This window comes from Podarcis vaucheri (assembly GCF_965113315.1).
Source record: "Podarcis vaucheri genome assembly, chromosome: 18".
In the NCBI taxonomy this organism is placed as follows: Eukaryota; Metazoa; Chordata; class Lepidosauria; order Squamata; family Lacertidae; genus Podarcis; species Podarcis vaucheri.
The window spans coordinates 12,028,332-12,054,384 of record NC_138756.1 but is presented as its reverse complement, the minus strand read 5'-3'; the positions used below and the strand labels follow the sequence as shown (position 1 = coordinate 12,054,384).

Here is a 26,053-nt window from a genome sequence, read left to right as displayed (position 1 = left end):
TTGTGACCCCCTGGACCAGAGCACGCCAGGCACTCCTGTCTTCCACTGCCTCCCGCAGTTTGGTCAAACCTTCGAGAACACTGTCCCACCATCTCGTCCTCCGTCGTCCCCTTCTCCTTGCGCCCTCCATCTTTCCCAGCATCAGGGTCTTTTCCAGGGAGTCTTCTCTTCTCCTGAGGTGGCCAAAGTCTGGGAGCCTCAGCTTCAGGATCTGTCCTTCCAGTGAGCACTCAGGGCTGATTTCCTTCAGAATGGAGAGGTTTGATCTTCTTGCAGTCCATGGGACTCTCAAGAGTCTCCTCCAGCACCAGAATTCAAAAGCATCCATTCTTCGGCCATCAGCCTTCTTTATGGTCCAGCTCTCACTTCCATACATCACTACTGGGAAAACCTATTATTATTATCATTAATTTTATTTTTATTATTATTATCACCCTATACCTTGCAGTTCTCACAGGATGCAATATAAAAACACCAAACACATCAAAATAAAAACAACCCCCAACACATTTTATGGAGCACATTTTCTATGGATATCTAGCCCCTCTTTGGGAATTGCTAAATCCTTTTACCAGAACGACTTCCTTGTGGCGGGGAGTTCCATAGGTCTACAAACCACAGAATCCTTTCCTTAATTTTTCCTACCCCTTTTTTTTAGGGGGACTCAAAAGAGACTATGAAATCCAGGGTCTAAAATCACCTAACCCCAGGACAATGTCCTTGTTTTGTTGTTAAATTGTCAGCACCTGAACTCGGGATCCAGCTACAAATATATTTATTACACTACTAGAAACATATGCCCGTTCTCAAAATGGCCGCGGCAGCCTCGCGTGCCAGGCTTCCGCCGCCCGCCGCGTTCGCTCCAAGGCCCATCCACGCGCTCGCATTCCTTTGCCCAGACCCAAGATGGCCGCCGACGGGCCGCCCACCCTGGAAGACCGAGCGGGCAGCGAGGGGAGCCCGCCCCCAAAATGGCCTCCCGCCCGACGTCGTCAGCGCGCCAATCGCAACGCGCGCAAGAGCCGGAGCCCGCCCCCGTCTCCTAGCAGCACCCAATGGGAGCCACGAGCCGGGAGGAGCCCCGCCGCCCGCCTCGTCAAGGTGACAGCGCCGCCTGGCCAATGGGGCCCCCGGCGCCTCAAAAGGAGCCGAGGGCGGGCCCCGCCCCGCGCCGCCATTTTGTGAGTCTATATAACACGTAGCCGTTGAGCCCGCTCCTGCTATTCCAGCGCGTCCAGCTCCGCTTCCCTTTCGGGTCGCCTTCGTGTGCCATGGACGGGTGAGCGGAAGGGAAGGGGGGGCGGTTTGTGAGGGGGAAAAATCACCTCAGGGGAAGAGGAGGGGGGAGGGGCGGTCGAAAAGGGGGCGGAGCTCACCTGAGGGGGGGGGAAGAAGTCCCGCCTGAGGGGAATTCGAACCCGGTTCCGTGAAGGGGGGGGGGCGAAAACTAGGCCTTTTCTGAGGTAGAAAGTGAAATATATGAGGGAGGGGGAGGGGGAGCGGGCACGCGCACGCGCGCCACCGTCCCCCCGTCTCTTTTGAAAGTTCCGTATGCGCGCGCATACGCACTCGCTCCCCCGCGAAAGTTCTAACCGGCGCGCGCGCCCCCGCAGCCGCGTTCCCGACCTGCGAACGTTCTGAAGCGGCGAGGGGGGGCGAGCGCGCTCCCGCGGCAACGTTCGGCGTGTGTGCGCGCGCGCGCGGGGCCCGCAACTCAACGTTCTAAAGTTCTTCTCTGCTCCTCCGAATAAAGTGGGGCGGGGGGGGGAGCGCGGCGGGAGAAGGCGCATGCGCTTCAGCGCCCACCTAAGCAGCTCCGTGGATGATGCTCGATCCCGTCTTGTGTTTCAAAGCCACCCGTGAAACTTTGTTCCCAAGTGTCTTGTCTCTGCTGCCTCGGGCTAAGTCTGCTCTTAGCCACGCCCTCTTTTTTTCTCTCTTCCTCTTTCTTACTCTGCACCCCCAAGACTTTTTTTTGGGGGGGGGTTATATGTGCATCCCCTCCAACGTTTCTCCCCTGAAAAGAGGGACGTCCTATTCCATCCCCTCCAACATTTCTCCCATGAAAATAGGGATGTCCTAAGGAACAGAGGGACGCGGATGGCGCTGTGGGTTTAACCACAGAGCCTAGGGCATCCCGATCAGAATAATAATAATAATAAATTTTATTTATATCCCGCCCTCCCCAGCCGAAGCCGGGCTCAGGGCGGCTAACAACAATAAAACAGTATAAAAGTATAGCATAAACAACACTCTAAAATCATTCATTATAAAATTAATTAATTCAGGCCACTGGCAACCATTGGGCCAGAGCTCTGCGAAGATTGCCGAGGGAGGGAGTCAGGCTGCGCCCTGGCCAAAGGCCTGGTGGAACAGCTCTGTCTTGCAGGCCCTGCGGAAAGATGTCAAGTCCCACAGGGCCCTGGTCTCTTGTGACAGAGTGTTCCACCAGATCGGAGCCACAGCCGAAAAAGCCCTGGCTCTAGTTGAGGCCAGCCTAACAGAAGGTTGGCAGTTCGAATCCCCACAATGGGGTGAGCTCCTGTTGCTTTGTCCCTGCTCCTACCAACCTAGCAATTCAAAAGCACGTCAAAGTGCAAGTAGATAAATAGGTACCACTCCGATGGGAAGGTAAACGGCGTTTCCATGCACTGCTCTGGTTCGCCAGAAGCGGCTTAGTCCTGCTGGCCACATGACCTGGAAGCTGTATTCCGGCTCCCTCGGCCAGTAAAGTGAGATGAGTGCCGCAACCCCAGAGTCGGCCGCGACTGGACCTAATGGTCAGGGGTCCCTTTACCTTTAAGGAACAGTGGTACATTCCGTAATTCCATCAGAAACTGGGAGGGCTTCTGTGAATCCAGGAGTGTCCCCAGAAAATAGGGGCACTTGTAGGGTCTGCTTGTGCCTCTTAAGGATGCAAGGACCCTTAACTAGGGGGTAAGTGCTGCTGAACTTTGATGCACTCGGGTTTGGCCTTCTGTTGCAAGAATATGTACCCTATCTCATGAATGAACCCAAAATCACATGAGACGGTGGCGAAAGGCCTTTGAGCGATCTAAAAGAAAAAGGGAAGTTCATGTGTGCAGTGTTGCACGTGGGTTAAAAAGAGAAGTTGGGGAGTGTGGCAAAGCCACAAGTCTAGCAAAGGGCAGTGCGTGCTTGGGTAACAGATTTGATGACTGCAGAGGGTTGGGCTGGATGACCCTCGTGGGATATTTCCAGCAACTACAAGGAGATGTTTGGGATTGATCCTGGCACCTTCTGCGTGTGAAGCAGACGCTCTACTGTTGAGCAATGGCCCTTCCCAAAACCGGGCACAAACCTGCTTAAAGGTGCTTATTCTTCTGTCCTCCTTTTTTACAGCTTAGTCCCGAGTAAACCAGGGCAGCAGATGCCCTGGGGATGCCAGAGGTTGAACTTTGGGGAGTAAACCAAGCGAACAAATGAAATGGTTCACACCCCACCCCACTGCTATGTAGAAAGGAAGCAATGGTGGCTGGGAATAAAGCTGTGTGAACTGAGCGATGGGTGTGGAAGAAGAAATAAGGGTTTGGAAAAGGATGAAGAAGGAAATCTTGGGGGGTTGTCTCTTCAGACACCCTTTAATGTACTTAAGGAACAATTAGTGGTTTGGATTATCCTCATTAGCCTGATGCAGAGTATACCTTTCACTCCCCATGCCCCCATGGTTTCCATATTCTCTGTACTCTCCCCTCTTCTCTGAATTGCAGCTTCCTTCGGTCGACTTGCTTCAAGCACCCCATTCTATGGGTCAGGGTAGCTGCCTCCTTCTCCCCACGACTTATATTTATGAAGCCTGTGTTGTGCTTCTCCCCCACTTCCTATCCTTATCTGGAAGCACATTTTCTCTTCTGAACCGCCCCTTCTCCCTGAAGTGTTTGGTTGTGACCCTCTTGCCTCAGTCTCTTAAGTGCACGCTGGTGGAAGAATATACTAAAAACACTGTTCACTTCTCCCTTACTGCCAGGATGGATGAAAACTTCAAACTCATTCCCTCGCAAAGGAGTTCCATTGTCAGCATACTTTCCTGGAGATCACTGATTGACCTTGGGTCAACTTTGTAGATAGTTTTTCTCATTGCCTTGGTGGCAAGCACGTAACTGCCTAGGCAACCTGGTTGCAGTACTTTGCAACATGGGCAGGCCAGCTTGCAAGGTATCCCCCCCCCCCCAACTAGAACCCTGAAGCCTAGCAAATAGAAGTAATATACAGTGGTACCTTGGTTCCTGAACGTAATCCGTTCCGGAAGACCATTCGACTTCCGAAACGTTCAACAACTGAGGCACAGAGGGCGTTTGGCAATGTCAGTGGAGAAAATTGAAAAAAAGCGCAGCGGAAGCCATTCGACTTCTGAGGTGCATTCGAAAACTGAAGCATTTACTTCCGGGTTTTTGGCATTCAAAAACCAAAACGTTCAGCTTCCAGGGCGCTCGAAAACCGAGGTACCACTGTACTCCTAATAATTAAGGAACAGCCCGTGTTTGAAATTCCCCAGGCATGTTTTGCTATTGACACGGGTCCAGTTGCGACAGTGTGGAGATTTCTGGGTGTCAGGTTGGCAACTGACATCTCCATGGAGCCACCTGACTCACGCGCAGTCCTCCATCCAGACATCAAGGAAAAGTTAAGTGCAGGGCTGAGTACAGATACTTCGACTGTGTTACAGCCTTTCCACAAGCTACCCAAATGGAACTCAGACCACAGTTTAAAAACCTCTGCCTTAGTCAAAAGTTAATACCGTTTCCATTTTCACTGTGTGTGTTACTCCTTCTTGCATACTGAGACACCCTTATGTACTCCTTTGCTTAGTTTTTTGGGGGGGAAAGGATACTCCATTTTAACCCTTCCTTGTTTGCAAAGGAAAGTTTTTGTGCAGTTTCATTGCTTCCCTGTCTGCTACTTAATTCTAGTTTTCTAGTTCATTCTTCATGTGGCTTTACCTTCTGTTGTGTGGGTGCCCATTCAGTGTCCCACAGGCTGTTCCCTCCAGCTTCCTCCCACTTTGAGTGTGTCAGGAAGCTTCCCACCTGCTTTTCTCTGCATTGCAAAAAAAAGGGCTTGCTGGGAAGGTCCTATTTCTGCCACACCCTTCCATTTACCTAGAAAATGTTTCCTCCTTTAATTTGCATGCGAATCTAAGTTTCCCCTGCAGGCGTAGTTGGGTGGAGATTTGTTGCCTAGGTGTGGAGAGCAATGTATGCCTGGGACTTCTGCTTTTCTTTTGAGTCACCTTTTAAAGGTGACCTTGAGAACCACAATAAACTAGTCAGTATATTGTCCTGGCAGTTCATGTCCATCGAAACAGTTCTGTCATTACATATTGGTTCAGAGGTTGAACAAGGGTAAGTTATAATTCTGAGCCAGAAATCAAACTTCTTGGGCGCCAGCCCTGTATAGAGCTGGAAAAAAAAGAAACCATCGCATCTGAGTGCCACTTTAAAATTCCAGTGTAACTGGGTGCCCGAAAGTATTTCAGCCCTGGTGCCATGTCGCAAAAAAAAACAATTCTGTGTCAATTGTCAATCAGTTGATTTCAACTTCTATTTCCTATTGATGGGGTGAATGTTTTTTCCACACACACAGTCCATGGTGAATGTGGAAGGAATATCCAATAAAAACAAGGAATATTTTCAGATAAATGGGAATAGGTTCCTTAAACTATGACCAGCAACCCTTCTCTATCTTGAGCTCCTGTGACCAGTTCTGGTGGTCCCTTACTCAGCGGGAGAGCCACACTATACTCCCAAGCCTGGATCACATTGTCTGCTCTCCAACAGAGCCTCTTATCTTTGCCAGGAATGAACCTCAACTTACTAGACCAAATCAAATACATGAGTCTATCTGGGCAAATCATTGAGGATTTTCACGGCTTCACTGTGGCACCAGGTGAATAAAAGGAAATGGAGCTCAGTATTGGCATAGTGGTGGCATCCAGGCCCTCTCAGATGACCCAAAACTTGCATTCTGTTTGATGCAGTTCTCTGTCTTTAAGAAGTGATAAAGACCGGAATAGCTGACTACCACTGATAGATGTAGTTTTGCAAAAAAAAAATACAGTTTCCTGGTGGGAGGGGAAAAGTGGACTTCCTTTGGTAGGAAATCTGTCTGTTAAAATGCTGAGCCCCAGGAATTGGTCCTGATAACAAAGTTCCTTTGGCTGGCAAAGTCCATATATTAAGTTTCCTGTAAGTATCTCCCACCATTCCACTCCCAGCCTTGACTCTTCCACGGGAAATAACTCCTTCAGTATGTTCTGATGGAGCTTCTCAATTTGCCTCGAAGATCACGCAAAAACCTACATAAAATAGTTTCTAAGCAGCTATTAACAATTTCTCATTAGGTATTACTGAACCTAACAGTTGCTCGGTTATGATCAGTTTAAAACCATTGTCTCAACTTGCTGTGTAAAAAAATAATAATCCTTGAATGAGCCCTTCCCCAGAGAAGCAGGAAATAAGAGTCATTGCTCTCAGAATAACTTTTGAGAGTTAGTCTGTCTTGGGAATTTCCTCCTATAGATGAACAGAAGTAAAATGGCTTTTCAGTAACCCTGTATTTTTTTAATCTCTTATACAATTTGCATGATGACGAAGCAGTGGAAAGCATCTCTTTGGCTGGGCTTCTCTGCTGATTTCACAGATGGGTTTAATTAGTCCACTTGAACTAAGCGTTCAAGATCTCAACAAAACCCATCTGTCTCCGCTGGCAATTCTAAACACCAGTGGGATTGTAAAAATTCTGCGTTCCCTCACTTGAGCTTTTTCTTTTCTTAAAAAAAAGTCATTGGTTCGCAGTGGCAATTGCTGCTAGCTTGTAGTACTCCTGGCAGCTAGTCCTGAATCAGACTTAACGCCAGCTGTGAACTGCTGGGGGTGAGGAGTCAAACGTTGGCTTCTGAAGAAGAAATGCTCAGGCGGTTGGGGCAAGGGAGCCCAGTGGTTTGCTGGGATTAAATATAGGGGCAGTCTGGCCTGGTTTCTTCGAAGTTGCCAAATGAGTGAGCAAGGGGAGTGGTGAAGTAAACCCTTTGTCTTAAAACTCCAGGTGTATGGCAATACGGCTGTCTGTCTGGCTGCCTTCACACATAAACGCTAAGCCAAACTATGGCTTGGTTTGAGCAAGCAGCCACTTGCTGCTGCGTTGAGCTAAGCCATGGTTTGGCTACTGCGTTGTCCAAACCCAGGCTTCTGGTTGAGCACTCTCCAGATGAACCCCTGAACTGCAACCAAGATTTGTCCAGTGGTTTCCAGCTTGTGCTTTGGGTGGACTCAGCCATGAGCCGGGATTTCTCCGGCATCCTGAGCCAGACTGTGGCCTAGCGCATTGGCAAGACAACCAGGGGATAGACCCATTTAAATTCATAGGCTCATAGAAGGGATTCTGAGGATCGCCTGGTCCAATCTGAATATGCAGCTGCCCCACATGGGAATCGAACCCACAACCTTGGCCTTGTCAGCACCACGCTCTTAACCAATGCAACCATGATTGCCATTCTGAGAGAACTAGCTGTTTGGGGTTGCCACCGTGTACTCTCATTTTGTGATCATGCGTCTCTGAGGGACCTTACAACCTGCAGTGCTGCGGCCCTGCTCATTTTCCTTCTGTCTCTTGTGACTAACACTGGGGCTACCAGCAGCACTGCAGTCTTGATATGCTGGGCTGGGGGGAAGGGGTGAGGGAACAGAAATAATCTGTTGGGACAAGTACAGACCCCATTGCTTAGGGAGCCCAAGCTCTATAGTCAGGGCTGGAACGTTTCTTGAGTTCAGTAGTTTCCCCCCTTTGATACAGTGGAAAAAGATGGACTCAATGAGATTAGAGGACCTGATTCTAGACAGATATTTATATCAAGGGTGTCTGCAGAAAGGGATAAGATCTCAATGTCCCTTAAAGGGCAACTTACTATCGTATGCATCATTAAATGCAAAAAAACCTTGCTCCTCTAAGCTGGACAGAGCTGGGTGGAAGTACAATTTGAAACAGTTCTTGTTTTCTTCACAGTAATTAACGTAAACTAGCAATTCTCCTTTTTGGGGGTGAATTGCCACTATGACTTACAGACTGAGATGTGACTGCATGTAACACATCTGCCCTTTGACCTGGAAGTTGTGTTGTATTCTTAGAAACAGCAATCGCTTACCTTGTTACCCATGCGCTTTGCTGTTGGAAGAAATACAGTTTGCTGTCTCGTAAATTTCTGAATACCTTTGGCGCTTGGTTCCTCATCACTATTTTAAGCATACAGAGTTTCTTGCTAAGAGTTGCATAGTTGTTGTTGTTTTTATACTTCCTGTATTTGAAAACCAATCTAATATTTTATGTCTTGTCCTTCTCTTACAGCATTGTCCAAGATATAACAGTTGGTACAAAGGTAGGCCTTTTTCCTTTCCTTCATTGCTTCAGCAAATGTATGTTGTCCTGTAAACCACCGCATTTACAGAAACAAGCTGCTTTTAAAAGAATTGGTGTTTTGTGACTTGTGTTACCTGGTACGAGGCTTATATAGTCGTTTCTACGTGTCTGTTGTGTAGGAACTGGAACACGCAACGGTAGGGAAATGTCTGGTGTGTTTTCAGGCACACATTTCAGCGTGTTGAGCAATTTGTGTTTTTGCTAGAACCCCAAGATCCATCAAAAGGTTCAAAAGACATACACTTAGAAATAGAGAATTCTGAGCACAGGAATTTGTTCAGAACAGCATAACATAATGGTACTCAGTCTTTCTACAGAAACATGCACTTCTGGTTAACACACACACACACTCAGCTTCCTTAATTTCAGCTGTAGAATATGAGAGCAGGGGTGTTTTGTTGCTAGTGTTAAAAGTCAGCAATCCTTGCCAATTTCCTCCTAATCACAAGTCATGCATCCACTTTGCTCACTCTGAGTGGTCCTTGAATGTTCTGTTGTATGCAGGATGTCCTTGGCAATTCATAGATAGCTTGGTGATTGAAAATATAAAACAACATCGCTATTAAAGAAGTGTGGTGAGAGATCTGGACATATTTCTGCCTGAGAAAGAACGAGTCCCTAATTTTAGGGACAACTCCAGCTGTCTTGGTCCACACCCCAGGCCTGTATTGTAAAGTTGGTTTGCGATTAAACCATCACCTATACCCTGGGAGCACAATAACGCTTGGCCTTTTATCCTGCTAGTTTCGACCCAGCCTTGAAGTAAAGCTTTTATCTACAGAAAATGGCAGTGGTAGGAACTGCAGTGGAGGCAGCATAAAAGCTGAGACAGCACACCTCAAGGAAAGGAAAGGATAGGATAGGATGTGCTGCCTGAAAGGGATGTAGTAAAAATACAAGACTTAGCTACTGGCAGGAGTGTAAAGATGTGTTCCTTACTTAGCTGAGAGGAGTGGCACCTAGTTTGCAACAGGCTCCTGTCTTTTAAGTTTGAAATCTAAAGAAAATTCTGCCCAGCGAGACCTCTGGTTTACTAAAGCTGATTACAATCACATCTAAAGGCAGGAGGGGGATGAATGTTCGGCTTGCTGTAATCACAACCTGGAAAGGAGATAGGAACCAGGAAGCACTGTTGACTTTAGATCATGGGATGGGAGACTTCCGGGGTTGACGCGATCTGGGAATGGCGGATTCCCTCCGAGCTCCGGAGGGAATCGGCTCAGCAGGGGACGGGTCTTTGCCGTGCCGGCGACACGGGGACCCTTAAAACCGCAGGCGCGGAATGCCTGCGGACTGAAGACTCGGCGGGTGCCTTAAGTGCCCCCCCTGATTCGCGAAGAGCCTTTTTAAAGGCTGCGGAGGGGATACGGGGGGTGGCGCGGCACTGAGAGTCCATCGCTACCTCTGCTGAGCGAAGCCGCGAGCCATGACCGGAGAGCGCTGACTTCCTTCCTTGAAATTCGGCTGAAAAAACAACCCGTGAGTAATTTGGACTTGGCTTTTAAGAAATTTATCCACTGAATTTGAGACGATCGGGGGATGTGCTAAAAGGAAGTCCGCACCCCCTACCTTGCAGACGATCTAGAGCAACGAAAAAAGAACTAAGCTGGAGTGCCTACCCTGTAAAGGGTGAGCTTTAAAAAAGACAGTAACTTCCAAGATTTGGAAATTTTGAGCAGGAGAGAGGAGTGTTGGATGTTTTATGTTCTGCTGTAAATAACCCCCCTCCCGGGCCCGGGAGCGTCCTGCTTTGGAGCTGGTTTAAGAAGCGCAGAGTTTGACAGCTGTCAAAGCTGTCAAACGGACTGTTAATAGTGGAAAATTGCTACCTAAGTTACCTCTGGACTAAAAAGAGTTACAATTGATCTAAAATTGTTGGAAATAAAGAAACAATAACAAGACAGAGGACTGTTGGGGAAAAGAATACTAAGTAACCAGATTCCCTCTAGAGGGAATTCTGTGGAATTACAATGGCTGTGGATGGAAAGATACTGGGAGAAATCGAAAGGATGTTTTACTTGGTTGGAATCTTACAAGAGCAGACTACGGCTATGAGTGAACAATTGATGACCTTGACTTCTGAAACAAGTAGTCCTGCTGAATGTAAAGAGGACCTCAATGAGAAAGAATCCACAGCTGAACCAGAAATGATAATAGAAGCAGAGGAGAAGACAAAACAAGAAAGAGAAGAAATGATGTGGGAAAATACTGAGCAGAAGCTGACGCCTGTGGAATACAAACAAGGAGACTATTGGAGTAAATCTACTATAAATCCACGAAAGATGCAGAAGATGAAAGTGGAGGCCCTGGGAGTTTATGAAATTAAGGAACTTAAAATAAAGAAATATAATTGGGGCCTCCACATAGACTCTGACTTTGATTACCTTCAAGATTCATGCCTTGTGGAAACTCTTCAGCAGCTGTTTGCAAATATGGGAAGAGACTTTGGACTGATGGTGAAAGAACTCTTTCGAGATGTGACGACTGGCATAAAAGGTTACCAACAAGACCGGCGGAGAGGGACTGAAAGAGACTGGAGGGCCTCGGACGTGAGGAACCCGGGCTAAGAACTGTTATTTTGGACATGCTTTGGGAAGGGACGCAAACCGGGGATGGGAGGGAGGGAAAAAAATTAAGTTCTAACAACACTCATGATTATGGGATTTGGTTAAAAAGATCATTATTCAAGACAAAATGGGAAATCGTTGGAAGGGAATTGAGGTCCAACTTAGAAAAAATTAATTTTTGTTTGTTTTTATAAAAGGACTAATATTAGGACAGGGAAATGCCAATTTGCTGACATAAATTTGGAAATGGGGATGCAAGGGAGGGGGTAGGGGGAAGTCAATGACCAGGGTTAGGAAATAATATTTTCGGGAAAGTATATATGTTTGTTGTTGTTTTCTTTTTTTTTTCTCTTTCTTTGTTTATGTGTTTATTTGTTTCTTGTGTTTTTGTTTTTGTCTATATAAAATCCGAAAACTCAATAAAAATTTTATAAAAAAAAAAAAAAAAATAGATCATGGGATGGGAGCTGTGCAGGCCTGTTAAAATCCTAGGTGATCAAACACTGAAGGCTGCTGGTGCCTCCATTTTCTTAGACTGAGTAATGGCTCAGTCATCGGCTGGTACCTAACATAGGGAATAGAAATAATTATTTTAATCGCTAGCTTGCTCTGAATCCAGGAAAGAGAACGTGAAATCATACCTCATGGCAGACCACCGAGCCCTGGGTTGGTGGATGGGGGGGAACACTGACGTTTTCCAAACCCCTCCCCCTTTGCCACGATGACTGAACTGCCTGTGTCCCACTATACAAACGCCACAGGCTCCGTAACACATTTCATTGTCCCCTCCTTTGCGAGCCGCGCTTGAGAGCAATTAGCTCCGCCTGGCTGGATAGACCTGGTTTTGTAGGGAAGCCAGGATCTTTGCCATGGGAACAGCAATTACGGCTTCGGGCCACAGGCCAAGAATGCGAGCGGAGGAATTCTGGCCCCTCAATTTACGGCTTCAGTTCAAAGGCTGCAACAGGCTGCCTCTTGGTAGGCCTTGCTGGAGCAGGCTTGGCCACAGATGGGAGCCACATGTGCTGACACAAAGGGATATTGACTCATGCAGACCTTTTCTTGGCAGTCTAAAAATATGGGAAACACGTAGGGTATGCAGTTAATGTTGCTGTATATGTGTGGAGGTGCCCATCTGCGCTGCAAATGGCGAAACTCCCGTTTCCTTGGTTCTGGCACAGCTTTTTCAGTGAAATCGTTGCTGGGAACAGATGACCCGAGTGACTGGGAAGAGGAGTTTCCCTAATTTACATCCGTGCTACTATTTGGGAAACATTAAGGTAGACAAGGTCTTACCTCCACAAATTGCAAGGGTGGGTGTGGGGGTGTTTTAAATGCCCCATCTTATGTAAAATGCATCACTCCCTGCAAATGGAAAACTAGCCACTTGCAGTCAGAAAGGTCTAGAAAGTCGTGTTTTGTAATGCAACAATAGCCTGGCTTTCCTTTTGCAGTATGTATGTCGCTGTAAAGGGAGCAATTCAAATTATAGCCCTCGCCTTCAGCCTTGAAGTGGTTCCTTTTGCTGTGGCCTTGTTTATCCTCTCAATAACCCAACAAAGCAGATTCTTATAGCTTTGTTGATTCCTTGAAGCAAATAGGTCTGTTTTGTGTTAAACTTATACACCAGAAGCCTTGTTTGGGAGTACAGTATAGCAATCAGAAGTAGCTTTTCCATGATCTTTCCGCTCTTATAAATATACAAAACATATTCATCAACAAATACATTATATTGCAACCCCTTATCCCTTATATACCCAGTATATACCTGCACTCTGCGGGAAAGTTTATCCTCCGAAATCCAAAGTTCTGAGGCCTGTTCCACAGTAATTTGGAGCAGTTTTGCGTGGCTGCCTCCCTGTTTTGTACACTCCCTGGAAACAACTGAAGACTCATTTGTTCAAACAGGATTTTCCAGCTGGATAAATGAACCTTTAATATTAGTGTTTTGTTTTGGCTATGTTTTATTTTTTTAAAAAACGTTTTCCCTGTTTTTCTTGTGCTTCACATTTAAACTATTGTGTAGAAGACAACAAATAAATAAATGATGATGGCCAGTAATAGAAAAGTTTACGGCAAGCAAGCGGTATACACTAATACCACTTGCATAAACTATCCTCACTGAGCTTCCTCATAATAATCCTTGATACTCAGGTTATCACAATTCGCAAGTCACGAGAGAACTCGATCAAAACCCCTCTGCACCGATAATGCAAATATATAAAGTGTGCATGAGCGTAGATCTGCTTTCACGGTTTGCCTGTAACCTCTCGGCCTTCTAGAAGTTCTGATAGTAAAATTGCAAAGGGGTGGAATCAAATAATCGTAAGGGCCTCATCCTGTGGTGACGATCCCAATAGGATAGCCTACAGCAGCCAGCTGCCCTTCAGGTGTTTTGAGTCCGGCCGGCATGAGCTCCAGCTTAGCATGGCTGTGTTTGTTGGGGTGGTTGGGAGTTGTAGTGCAAAACATCTCGAGGGTGCCAGGAAGGATGGCGGGAGCCACTTCAGAGCAAAGAAATGTGCTTCCATCTTACAGACTGCTAAGCTAATTGTAACCACAAACTGAATCTCAGATATAAAACACTGGGCTATGTTCGTGGCCTCTTGCACCCAATTTCTTGCAGAGAAATGTGAGTACAAGTTAGTTCTGATTGCATTAGCTTGGTTGTACGTTCCTGTTTGCCTAATTAAAGTTATTAAAGTTTTTGCTTAGCCTCTTGAGGTTATTATCGGAGCCGGTAGTAACATAAAGCCTTAGTGTTGGGAGGGGCGCCTCCTTCAAATGAGAAACTGACTTGGATGTTCCCTCCATGAAATAAACAGTGTTTCTATTCTGATGAATCTGGCCCGTACTGATAAAAAGACTACGGAAAAACTACCAAATTTGACATAAATGAAAAGCATTCTAATTTTGCAAAGCTTTGCCTTGGGTGATGCTGGAGCCATCAAGTCAGTACTGTACAGTTTTTCACTTCCCTGTAGAAAGGCCCCTTAAAATAGTGGCCTTTTAGCGTGTGGAAGAAATACCAGGTGACGTGGAATGTCCCCTTATACCGAGACAGACCATTGCTCTATCTATTGTCCTATTGCTTCTGAATAAACCTAGCGGTGGAGCAATAAAACTGCTAGGAAGTTTGCAAAGCCGAGCAGGGATTTGTATTGCAATTAAATGCACTGTGCAAGAACTGAAGAACCCAAGTTGCCCTGGTTCTGCTAGGTGCTAATTTTGTTCACAAGTCCTGTTGGCATCTGTTGAGGTGGGAAGCATCCTGACTCTGTGTATGCCATGTGCTTGGCACATGTTTTCTTCATTGCTAAACATGTCTTGGAAGCATGTCCCAAGGTTCTCAAGTGACCCACTTCTCTGCCGTGACCTTGGCCTCAACTCTGCAAGCTTTATTTGGATTCCTGAGTTTTTATTGGGCTGTCGTCCTCTTTTGAAGACTGCCTGGGTTATTGGGAACAGAAGCTGACACAGGATTCTCCTGCGTTCGCCACAAAGCTTGGGTGCTGCACAGTTTGGGGCATGTTACCACTAGTTTTACATGTCAATCTTGCTTCATAGGCAAAGGCTTCCAATCACTACAGTGTGCTGTGATAGTTCTAAAACATGATTCTGTTGCTCGGTTTCAAAACGGAGAGGCGTGTTTATAGCCCTCCTGTAACAGGTTGGCAGCTAGCTGTGTGGCAGGCCAACTGGGCCCGCCATAGATCCGAAGGGCCAAGTTGCTTCCTCCTTTGCCCTGTCAATCGTACTCTTTCCATAACAAAGGTGCAGTTGTGGTCCGTGCCATTTAAATATCAGGCCCATCCCAATTCTTACATAACCTGGGCCCTAGAACAGGGGTCAGCAAGCTTTTTCATTCATGGGCCGGTCCCCTGTCCCTCAGACCATGTGGTGGGCCGGACTATATTTTGAAAAGATAATAATGAACGAATTCCTATGCCCCACAAATAACCCAGAGATGCATTTTAAATAAAAGGACGCATTCTATTCATGTAAAAACACACAGATTCCTGGACCATCCGCAGGCCGGATTGAGAAGGCGATTGGGCCACATCCGGCCCACGGGCCTTAGGTTGCCAACCCCTGCCCTAGAATCATGTCTGATGCAAAGTTTCCCCTCTAGCTACTTTTTGGCAAGTTCACCTAATTGTGTGATTGCAAGGTGAGTTTGCGGGAAGCTTTCAACATAACACTAAAACCTTAATCATTTGAGTTGCAGCCAGTGTTAGTCGCACTCAGAGTAAACTTGTTTAAATTGAAGGATGTGAGTACCTGAGGCCCATTCGTTTCCCTGGGTTTACTCTGAGTAGAACTTAGTTTGATGCAGCCCTTTGATACAACAACCTGTCTAGAACTTCTGATTCCATCTTTCGGTGTGTAGCAGCTGAATTTTGCCAGCTTTTAAGAAGCGCTTTGAAATTTGGCTTAGGTCGGAACCATGGCTTGTCCTCATAATTGTAAATGCTGGAGGCAGCTCGCTTGGGTGTGGAGAGCCCTATCAGACAAGCATGACTGCATAACTTTGGTTACTCTGAGCTCAGGAATTCTGAGCGGTTAATAACAATAGCCACACCCCTCAGATTCGCTCAAAGGGCAGGTTTGTTTCATGGCGTGTCTCCATAGTAGCTGGAAGGAGTCTGGCTGGGGCATGGAGGGAGAGCAGAGTAAGACTATTATTTTATCTTTGCCTCTCTGTAGTTGTGAACAGAACTTTTAAGAAATAGGCATATGCCGGTTGCCTGCTCTAGGATCCGGCACTAAAAATAAAACCATTATAGGCTTTCGTACCATTTGAAACAGCAATACAGTATCCCAGTACAGTGATTTACCGTATTTTTCACCCTATAGGACACACTTTTCCCCCTCCAAAAATGAAGGGGAAATGTGTGTGCATCCTATGGGGCGAATGCAGGCTTTCGCTGAAGCCTGGAGAGCGAGAGGGGTCGGTGCGCACCAGCACACCCCAAGCTTCAGGCTTTGCGCAGCTCTCCCACGGCTAGCGGATAGCAGCCTGTTCTGGGGTCGGGGGAAGCTCGGGCTTGCGCTGCACCTGGGGGGGATTTTTTTTCCCCTTTAATTCCCCCTCCCCCTAAAAAAAGCTAGGTGCGTCCTATGGGGCGAAAAATACGGTATGTCTATAGTGGATGTGCAGTCTCATTGGTGGAGATCTGTGTGTTGCCCTCATGCTGAATGCAGAAGATTTTTTTATTTGGAATCGGTAAAGAAATTACCATGCATTCCGAAACTATACATGGCTGTCTTAGTTCAGGCATTGTATTTTGCAATGGTTTGCTGTGATGCCTTCATTTGGTGAGCCATAATTGAGGCTATCGCTCTTCCTCTGGAGGCAGCTGCTGTGGGAATGGCCATAGGAGTGGCAAGGAGATGAAATATGAAAGTGGATGTGCAGGTCTAAATTGCGGGTTGCTGAGCGCACAGGGGAAAGCAGAGAAGCAGTTTTAAAACGTATGTTTGGCTGCATGTTTGGAAACGCCTGCCTTCTAGCCCAGGGCCAAGGCAAGCCGTCGTTCAGGGTGATGTTTGACCCCTGCAGTTTGGCCGCCCACGGGAAATATAGGAATCAACCTATCCGTGGTAGAGAGAGTGCAGCCTGCAACCATGGGGTCAAAACGGCAACCCCGAAGGGCCCACAGAGAATGTACATGCTCAGAACTTGAGCAGGGGCGTTGGCCAGGGCCCTGCTGTTTGCTTTGGGCAAACAAAATCAAGGCGAAAGGCCCTTAAGTGTTTCGCTTCCTCCAAGCTTGCATGGCGTGGCCTACTTTAACCGGTTAGAGGTGTGAAATAATGATGAGAGGTGGGAGGTGGTGAATGGCTTCTTACATAGCCGCAACTGCTGGGAATGTCAGCTGGGTTCTGCACCCTACAAGGTAGTGTTTCAGCTAACAGAAAGCTTTCTTTTCCTGCTGTATAGGAAAGGGGACACCCGGTCGGCTTCAGGAGAGTCTGAAAAGGAAGAGCAACCAAGCTTTGTTCACAAGGCCCCATTGTGTGGCCGGTTGAAAAATCTAGGACAAGATAATGGTAGAATTAGGGAGGCGAGGGGGCCCTTTCTGATTTAAAATGTGCTGCTATACCCAGGGCTGGGAGAGGTGGCTTCCCCTTTCATTTACCCACACCAGTAGGAGTCTGGAGCTGGTAGAGACTTCAGATACGTGGGTGCCCTATAGGACACACTTTTCCCCCTCCAACATTCAAAAAGTAAAAAAATTTGCCCAGTGTAATCTAAGCCATCCAGAGACCACCAGATTGCAGAAGACTGCTCCAACTGCAGAGCCAATTTGCCCACAAACTGATTCATTGTCTCATTAGGATCATTTCACAGTTGTGGAGAAGCAAACCCATGCCCTCCTGCCTTGTGAGTTTTTGCACTCTGTGATGGGTGTGTGTCTGTAGCATTCCTGCTTCTTGTTCTGAGGTGTGTGCTTAGTTACCGTAAACATTGGATGTGTGAAGGCCGATGGTAAGTTTTTGAGAAACACAAAAGTTCCAGCAAAAAGGTCTGTCTGCTTGAGGGGTAAGCTGCTTGCGGTGGCAAGTGCGTTCTCCATTTGGGTGGGTTGAGCGTTCTGGCCTCGCAGCTTCATCCTGTTCAGCAGCGCATTAAAATGGTGCAGATAGGCTTTCAGGTCTGCCTTCGTAGCCTTTCCTTGCCTTGACCGTGCCTGAGAAAGGTGTCCAACATATTATAATTCCAAGGATAGCACGCTGCCTTTGAGAAAATAAACTTTACCCTTGGGTTATGGGCACTACCAGGGTAGCTGCCCTTTTACTTACTAGGTTTCTTAACGTCAACTTCTGCTGATTCCATTTCATGTGGTTGGAAGAAAGGGATGGGTTTGGAACTCCAGGCTTCCCCCTTTCCCCACCCTTCCGCTCAATTTCTCTCCCACTTCAATCCTGGATTGTCCTCCTGTTCTCGCAGTTCCTGTGTAGAATTTAGAAAAGTGCTGTCAACTCACCTTTATTTTTTTTTCTCTCCTTCTCTCTTTCTCTTCCAGCGGGGATCTGACGAACTTTTCTCTACTTGTGTCACTAACGGACCTTTTATCATGAGCAGCACCTCTGCTTCTGCAGGTAACATTGCCAGCCCAAGGAGTTCAGCGCTTTCCTGAAGGGCCCAGTTGTCAGCGAAAGTTAGCCCTCTTCCTTATATTCCCCTTCCCAGCCACCGCCACCCCCAGTATGCTTATTCCTTCGTTAAAGGAACAGCCCTGCCCCCAAGGAAGGAACCTCTGCTGCCTTGTTAGATTTACAAGTTTCAACAGACTTGCGCCCCCCCCAACCCCCAGAACGAATGCCTTGACTTTAACCTGCCCCAGAGCATCTCATTAAAGATGTATACTAGCAAAGCGTCCCGCACAGGTAAGGGCAAAGGACAGTTACCAGCAGAAGATAAGATTGCAAGCATACATTTCAAACACCCTGATATTTTGGCGTTTAACGAGGGGTCTGTTTTTTGGGTCTGCTGTTTCAGGCATGCTGCTAGGATCACTACACAGGGTGCTTCTTGACAGCTGGGAACTGAATGATGCCTCTTTATTCGGGGGTGAGCTGGACTTTTGATCCTGGCCTTTTTCTGTTGGCCCCTCACTGTCGCGCCCACAGTCACCACTGACTCTGAGCCCCACCTCTTTTAACATTAGAACTTCCATGCAGTATTTGAATGTCAGATGAGTGTAGAAGAGTATTCAGTGACGTGCTGAACACTTGCCCGAGCATTTTGCAGAACCAGTCAATGCTTGTTGCGCTGGCGTTTGGCAAACCAGCCGGCAAACCACGAGGCCTTGGTTTTAAACAGAAGCTTCCTTTCCTTTTATTATTACTTTCCCACTGTCTAGCTCTGTGTCCTAAGGCTTCCGGACAAGTAGCCTGTGAATTTGAAAGCCTTAGCGAAGCGGTTACAAGTTTGTGGTTAGCCAGTCGGCGTAGCGTTGCAAGGGCGCAACTCAGAAGCCCTTCTTGGCATTCCGTGGGCCCAAATTTCAGGGTCTCAGTGTTGCTTTAAAGTCCCGTTTCGGTGACCGCATCACATTTGCGAGGGTGGGGATTTTAAAGGATTGGCCACGAGTTGCAGACAGCACAGAGCTGGCTTGAAGAGGGGTTATCCTTCTCCCACACCGCTGCTGTGATGTGCAGAACCACACGCCGTGCCGTTCACTCCTGACACTGGTGCAAATGTTCTGTGCCATTTGCAAGAAGCACACCATGGCACTGTGTTAGACGTCACAGCAGAGGCTTGGGGAAATATGCCATGCCCTAGGAATGCTGTTTAGAGTAGCCTCCAAGCCGGTCAGCCCTAGGAATTTACTAGTCCACCTAGCCTAATTTGGCATTGATCAGGCCTCTGGCAACTAATCTGCACGGCAGGCAATTGAAATCCACATGAGCCACAGTCCGTCCAGATCGTATTATCTCTGGAATGTGGCGTCCACCGCCGAGCAAGTGCCCCCTTCCCAGCTGCATTTGGAAGGGGAAGGGGGTCACAGTGCAGGCTAGCTGCGCGTTTAGGAACTCAAAAATACGAAAGGATTCATAAAGGTTTTCCCTGGTTGTGTAACCAGCTGGCTTGCACGTTTCTCAGGCTGTGCACAGCCATCTTCAAAGGCACAACTGGCTGCACTGGTTATATCGCTTCTGCCAGCCAGAAGCTACGCTCAACCCATGCGGTGGGTGGAGTTCTAGGGGCTGGTTTAAACTGGGGGTTGGGTGGGGCAGTTTTGCATGGCCACGGCATCAGTGTAATAGCTCTGCAAGTCTCAGAGGTGTCTCCTGTGCTCAGCTACCACCTTTTAGCCACAGAGGAGGTAGGGCCTCCTTGGATTACTCTTGGTTTGCGCACTAAACTTCACGCTTACCTTGCCCAGCCTTGCTGGAGTAGCTAGCCACACTAGACAGCCACTGGGGCAGTCTGGTTCTAATACAGACTGGTCTAAATGGTGACCAGAAAGGTGTTATAAACTGGCTAGGAAGTGACAACATTTCCCGACTCCTCAATCTGACTGCCATGGGCGAAGAAATGGCCAGGGGTTGCCCCGGAGACCTCACCTGTCCCTGCCGGATCTCTCTTCCAGCCAACGGAAATGACAGCAAAAAGTTCAAAGGCGACAGCAGAACTGCAGGAATCCCCTCGCGAGTAATCCACATCCGCAAGCTGCCCAGTGACGTCACAGAAGCCGAAGTCATTTCCTTAGGGCTACCTTTTGGCAAGGTCACTAACCTGCTGATGTTGAAAGGGAAGAATCAGGTATGTATATGCACGTGGAGCCATTTAACTCAGGTAGAAGTGATTAGCTGCACCATAGGAGTCTTCACTTTCAGCTGCAGAAGCTTCAGCCTTCAAATCGATAGCTTGATTTGTAGCTGCTTGAAGAAGTGAAACCGTTTGCGTAGATGGCGGCGTTTTCGTTCCTAAGCAGGCCTAGAAACGGGCTTATATCAGTTTTAGGGACCATATTCCATAAAGAAGCTAGTTTCAAATGCAAGCCACCAAGTTTCAAATTGGCTGTAAAGTGGAAGGCATAATAGCCTAGTGAATGAGCAGACATGCAGCTTCTCGAAGCAGAAATAATGGCCTTGGCACTCTTTGCTCCAGTCCTGCTGTTTCTGTGCTCCCTGGGGCTAAGATATGGCGTAGCTTAACATTACATCTGAACCCAGGCTCGTGGTTTTCTCTCCCCCCGGACAAACCATGAGTGGCAAACAATAACCTGATAATTTGAGATACTCAAGATAAGAGACTGTACTGACATCCTTGGGTCTGGAAGTCAGTGTCATCCCTTGCACGTATAAAGTTTTTTGCTTCGTTTTGTTGGCATCCCCAGTTTGAAGCTCTTGGCTAAAAATGTCTTGCCCAGGCTCACGTAAATGCTCTCGCCTACCTGGGTTCGTTTTGCAAGCTGCCCAGAAAATGGAAGTGATGAAGAGCAATTTATAAATAATAAAAGCTATGCATTTCTGGTTGTGGGAGAGGGCAGGAAGGAGAGCACCGAGTTGGAGGCTGGGTTTGGAGGCAGCAGCTGTGCGAGGCTGCCTCATGATGCCTTTTTGGTTGTTGTGTTTTGCTTGAATCAGAAATTACGACAGCTGCCTTAAGTCAGAAAGCACTGCTGAAAGTAGGGCGGCTATGAAGCCTACCAGCTCCACAACTTCCAAAGACTGAACTGTCATGAAGTCAGCGACTCCAGCAACCTAAGAGCCCTGTTGCCTGTGTGGCACGCAGGCACCTTTAAAAAAAAACCACACCTTAAATGTCCCTTTAAATATGCCCAAATTAGAGTAGATTGTGATTTGGTATTTAAGGGCACTGTGTGTATGAAGAAATGACTTGTTCAGAAATTGAACTGCAGCCTTTGGGCTAAGATTACTTAAGGCTGATGCAGCCCGTGTTTTACACCCGTCTATCTCAATTAGGCTTTCATAGAAATGAACACAGAGGAAGCAGCTAACACCATGGTTAGCTACTACACCACGGTAACTCCTGTCCTTCGGAGCCAGGCCATCTACATCCAGTTCTCCAACCACAAAGAGCTGAAGACTGACAACTCTCCAAACCAGGCGGTGAGTCGGGATTTCAAGCAGCAACAGCAGCAGGGCTTTGGGGTAACGTTCTGTGTCCGTGGCTGTATTTAAATTTGCCAAGGAAAGAGACAAGCGACGGCAACGTGGCTGAGAAGATGTGTACATAATTTGTATGTAGCCCAGTGAGGTAAAGTAAGGCAGGGAAGAATGTACTAAGAATACTCACATTGGATCAGATCGAAGTCCTTACTTATTTTCTTCTTACCTTACCTAGTATTTCATAGGGATGCGGATGGCGCTGTGGGTTAAACCACAGAGCCTTGGACTTGCCGATCAGAAGGTCGGCGGTTCGAATCCCCACAATGACAGGGTGAGCTCCCGTTGCTCGGTCCCTGCTCCTGCCAACCTAGCAGTTCGAAAGCACGTCAAAGTGCAAGTAGATAAATAGGTACCGCTCCGGCGGGAAGGTAAACGGCATTTCCGTGCGCTGCTCTGGTTCGCCAGAAGCAGCTTAGTCCTGCTGGCCACATGACCTGGAAGCTGTACGCCGGCTCCCTCGGCCAATAAAGCGAGATGAGCGCCGCAACCCCAGCGTCAGCCACGACTGGACCTAACGGTCAGGGGTCTCTTTACCTTTCACATTTTCTAGTGTTGTAGGGTGCTCAAAACCCACCGCATTGCATTATCCTTACAAAAAACCCTGTAGCTTAGATCAACATTGCACTCCTACCTAAATACCGAAATGGTATAATATAGCTGAATGTAGCTTGCCCAGGGTAACCTAGTGAGTTTATAACGGAAACAAAGGATTCTGTCCAACAAACATTTACTCATTGAAATTAATGCACCTAAGTTAGTCACGGCCCTTAATTTCAGTGTGTCTGCTCTGGGTGAAACTTAGCCGGATCGAGCCCACACTTGACCTGAGGTCTTCCTTATTTTTCTGTGGCTCACAGCACGGTAACGTGTATTAACTTGGCCTGAACGTGCATGTTCCATTCTGGTTACTTCTAACTTACAGGCCATGGAAGCCATCGGTTTCAACGAATTACACATAGATGGTGTGTTAATGTCTTACCTGTGGCCCTATAGGTGTTGCTTGGACTTCAGTTTGCGTCAGCCTGACCATTGTCTGGCTCCTGGGAGTCTTAACAGCATCTCGAGTTCCGCAGGGCCCCTGTCCTTTTGTGTACAGGATGAAGAAAACATCTTGTCGTCCTCCCCGTTCATCTCTTAAGGCTAAAGGCCAGGTTCCCAAGGGTCCCCTGCATGTCTGCCTGTCATTCAATGTCCTGTTCAACAGGGGGCAACATGATTCTGAAGCCGAGTGAGCGCTCGCATCTTTCTCTTTCCACCTCTCTGCTTATTAACGTACTGAAAACGTTTGGCTCCCCAGCGCGCTCAGGCAGCCCTGCAAGCGGTGAACTCCGTGCAGTCTGGGAACCTTGCGCTGTCTGCCAGCGCTGCAGCTGTGGATGCTGGGATGGCCATGGCCGGGCAGAGCCCAGTCCTGAGGATCATTGTGGAAAACCTCTTCTACCCTGTCACCCTGGATGTCTTGCATCAGGTGAGAGAGGGTCCTCTGGCATGGGGAGCGGCCGGATTCTGGGGTTGCGTGTGATGTACCTTCTTAATTTAAAAAATTCCTCCCGGCAGCCCATATGAAATAGGCTGGAGATGGTTGTTGGCCAGAAAAGATCACCCGGTGTTCTGGCCATGTAGGGGCTTGCGAGGGAAGAGAATTAAAGAGAAAATGGGGCTGTGGGGCGGCAAAGAAAGCTCTTTTTCTCTGCCCACATTTGAGTTTTGTTTGTGGGCCTGTTTTCCTTGTCCTGCAAGTCTTGGTATCTGCATAGAGGCCTGTGCACCCAACTAAATTTGTCTCTGACTAGGCCCGTGGACGAGGCGTGCCTTTTAATTTCAGCAGATTTTCTGCGACTGGGTGCAAAGTCCTAGAGTTCTGCTCTTTTCTTTTCAGGACAGAGAACAGGAGGAGTTGAGCTTGCATTTTCTGGCTGTGCCTTTTGGGGGAGAGCAAGGTGTAGGCTTCTGAAAGTGTGGTTCTAAAGGTCGAAACGCGTTTTCAAAAGTTAACTGTGCTTGAAGCTGCTTGTGACACATTAACTCCTTGCGCAAAGCTTGGCTTCTTCGCTCAGCTCTCCCAGATAAGGGTTCAAGGAGCTCCCATCTCGGCTGCACACACTTGACATTTGCTTATATGCAAAAAAAACTCCTCCCTTTCCTGTCAGATGGGAAATGAGCCCCTTTCCTTTCCCTGGCCCCATTTGCCATTAGGTCTCATCCTGCTCTGGGTGGTCCTCTTGTTTTAAAAAGTCACAAAAGCCTCTGTGGGCGACGTGCTCTTCACTTCCTGCCCTTGCAACAGAGCCCAGGCTCCAGCTGTTCACCGTAGACACTCCAGAAGCAGAAATATTTGTAGGTTTCCTTAAAACACACCTCTGCTGCCCTCTAGTGTTGCCAGGCACAATCTGGGGCTTTGGGGCCTCTGATCTGCCTGCTGAGGCAAGTCGGGAGGAGAGCATTCCTTACCATTTTTTTCTTTTCTGCTGTGAAATTTCATAAGCGCCTTGGGCAAATTGGCAGATCCATAGCAGCTGCAGTCTTCCTGCTGCGTTGCTTTCATGCTTTCAAAACGGAGAGTTTCAGTCTGGGCCCAAAACGCAACTTCCAGAGTTTACTTCAGGCGACTTTTCTGTTTTGTGCGCACGCAGATTTTCTCCAAGTTTGGCACCGTGCTGAAAATCATCACCTTCACAAAGAACAACCAGTTCCAGGCGCTGTTGCAGTATGCAGACCCGATGAGCGCCCAGCACGCCAAACTGGTGAGTCCGGCTTTGCGTGGCTCCTTCCGGTCTCGAATCTGCCGCAACACATGTTGCAAGAGGCAGCTGTTCAGGAGAAGCACGGTAAAGCATGCCTAAACACGGGTGCTCTCACCTGTGGCTCCTGGAAGCTGTTGGCATGTTACAGCGGCCACACCCAGGGAAAAGCATCGACTGGCCGGCTGAACCAGATGAGGGGAACCGCTGGGTCTTAAACCCTTGTTGGGTTAGGGGCTTCTCCTGCATGCTCTGGTGGAGTGAGCAGACAAGACCAAGAGTCAGTCAAGAAGGCGGTTTCTGCACATGCTGTAGAGCAGGCACGTCTAAGAAAAGCTCAGCGTTTCTGCTCTGAAGCCCTAAAAAACGGGGCTATCCTCCTCCCTTAAAAAGCTCAACAACTTTGACCTGAACCCAAAAAAAGGGGGTAGATCACTGCCAGCCTTTAACCCCGAGAGTAGATTGCAGTCTCTTGGGAGTTGGCTACCCTTGCTGTAAAGGGAAGTGAGGGGCAGGTGGGGCTTGTCAACCTGGTGGAGGAGAATGCTGGTCATAAACCTCTGCTGCCTTTATGGGGTATCTTCGGGAGAAGGAAAGGTATGGGAGTAAACTCCACACAAATCGGGAATGGAGTCCCTAAGGGGGTTGGATGGTGCCTTGTGCGCCGCCCTCAGGCTCCTTCGGCAGCCAAGCCCGTGACAAACGTCTTTCTCTGCTTTCCTTTGGACCACATCAGCAAGGCCGGGGGGGGGGGTTGTCGTCTAGGCAGCCCACTACACCTGGGGAGGTCACTAGGTGGACTCCGTTGTCTCTCGAGACGCACAGATGTAACAGGCACAATCTTAGACCCCGCTGCGTCTCTTCAAAGAAGAGCTCTGGAGTTTGAATTGGCAGGGAGGCCTCGCCTCAGCCCAATCCAGGCATCCCGTTAAACAAGGGTTCGTGAAGGGCCAGATTTGATGAAGTGAGCATGCGTGAGGGCCGACCAAAGTTGTTGAGCTTTTTTTTAGGATTGAAGTTGCTGATTTTTGTTCGGAATTCATCGACCGCCGGATTAGACCCCCAGAACAGACTTTGGACATGCCTGGTTCAGACCATTGCGAGGTCTGAATTGGCAGCTAAAACACACCGGATGTTTTTAATAGGCCGCATGCAAATTCAGAAACTATAAATCACTTTTGTTTTTAGAATCAGCGTCATTTTACCTTAATAGCAAACTTGGGCGGTTGTGTTTCTGCCCCATCTGGGAGCAAACATGGGACCGGTCGAAAATTAAGGCATTGATTTCTGCATATGTATATATGTTTGTGTGAACTGCAAGCTTGCAGGATGCTGGTGGCGATTAAGTTACCGATAAGAGGCAGAGAGATAAGAGGTCTAAATTGCCCAGGCGGGTTTGTAAATGAGACAGTTTCAGTTGGAAACAGAATGAAAAGGGGAAATGGCCTAATCATGCCGCACATAGTCTTTTGGGAGAGATGCGGGCTTTGACGTTGGGCTCCCACCTTGCAAAGGTGTGTTTTCTTTTTTTCTAATCATCAACCCCGAGAGACCCAACAAGGATCATTCCTCATAGGGGGACGTACTCAAGTACTGTTTTACAGAGAGTGCAAATGCGCTCCTCAGGCATTCGCCTTTGATTATTTCCCCAAGTTACACATC

At 47.8% G+C, this 26,053-nt stretch overlaps 2 protein-coding genes across 3 annotated transcripts in view; both read left to right on the top strand.

Annotated features, from left to right (window-relative positions):
* The window catches only part of MISP (mitotic spindle positioning), a 52,991-nt gene that overhangs the window by 19,821 nt on the left and 7,117 nt on the right, over positions 1 to 26,053 (top strand). The window lies entirely within an intron of this gene.
* Positions 1,144 to 26,053, top strand: part of PTBP1 (polypyrimidine tract binding protein 1) — a 37,246-nt gene continuing 12,336 nt past the window's right edge. The window contains exons 1-8 of one of the 2 annotated variants that reach the window (XM_082206436.1): positions 1,144 to 1,279; positions 8,362 to 8,392; positions 18,032 to 18,107; positions 18,508 to 18,579; positions 20,105 to 20,277; positions 21,444 to 21,590; positions 22,948 to 23,118; positions 24,284 to 24,394. In XM_082206436.1, coding sequence (XP_082062562.1) covers positions 1,272 to 1,279; positions 8,362 to 8,392; positions 18,032 to 18,107; positions 18,508 to 18,579; positions 20,105 to 20,277; positions 21,444 to 21,590; positions 22,948 to 23,118; positions 24,284 to 24,394 — 789 coding nt within the window. In that variant the 5' untranslated portion in view covers positions 1,144 to 1,271. The remainder of the gene's footprint in view (positions 1,280 to 8,361; positions 8,393 to 18,031; positions 18,108 to 18,507; positions 18,580 to 20,104; positions 20,278 to 21,443; positions 21,591 to 22,947; positions 23,119 to 24,283; positions 24,395 to 26,053) is intronic. The other variant, XM_082206437.1, reaches the window with a different exon arrangement.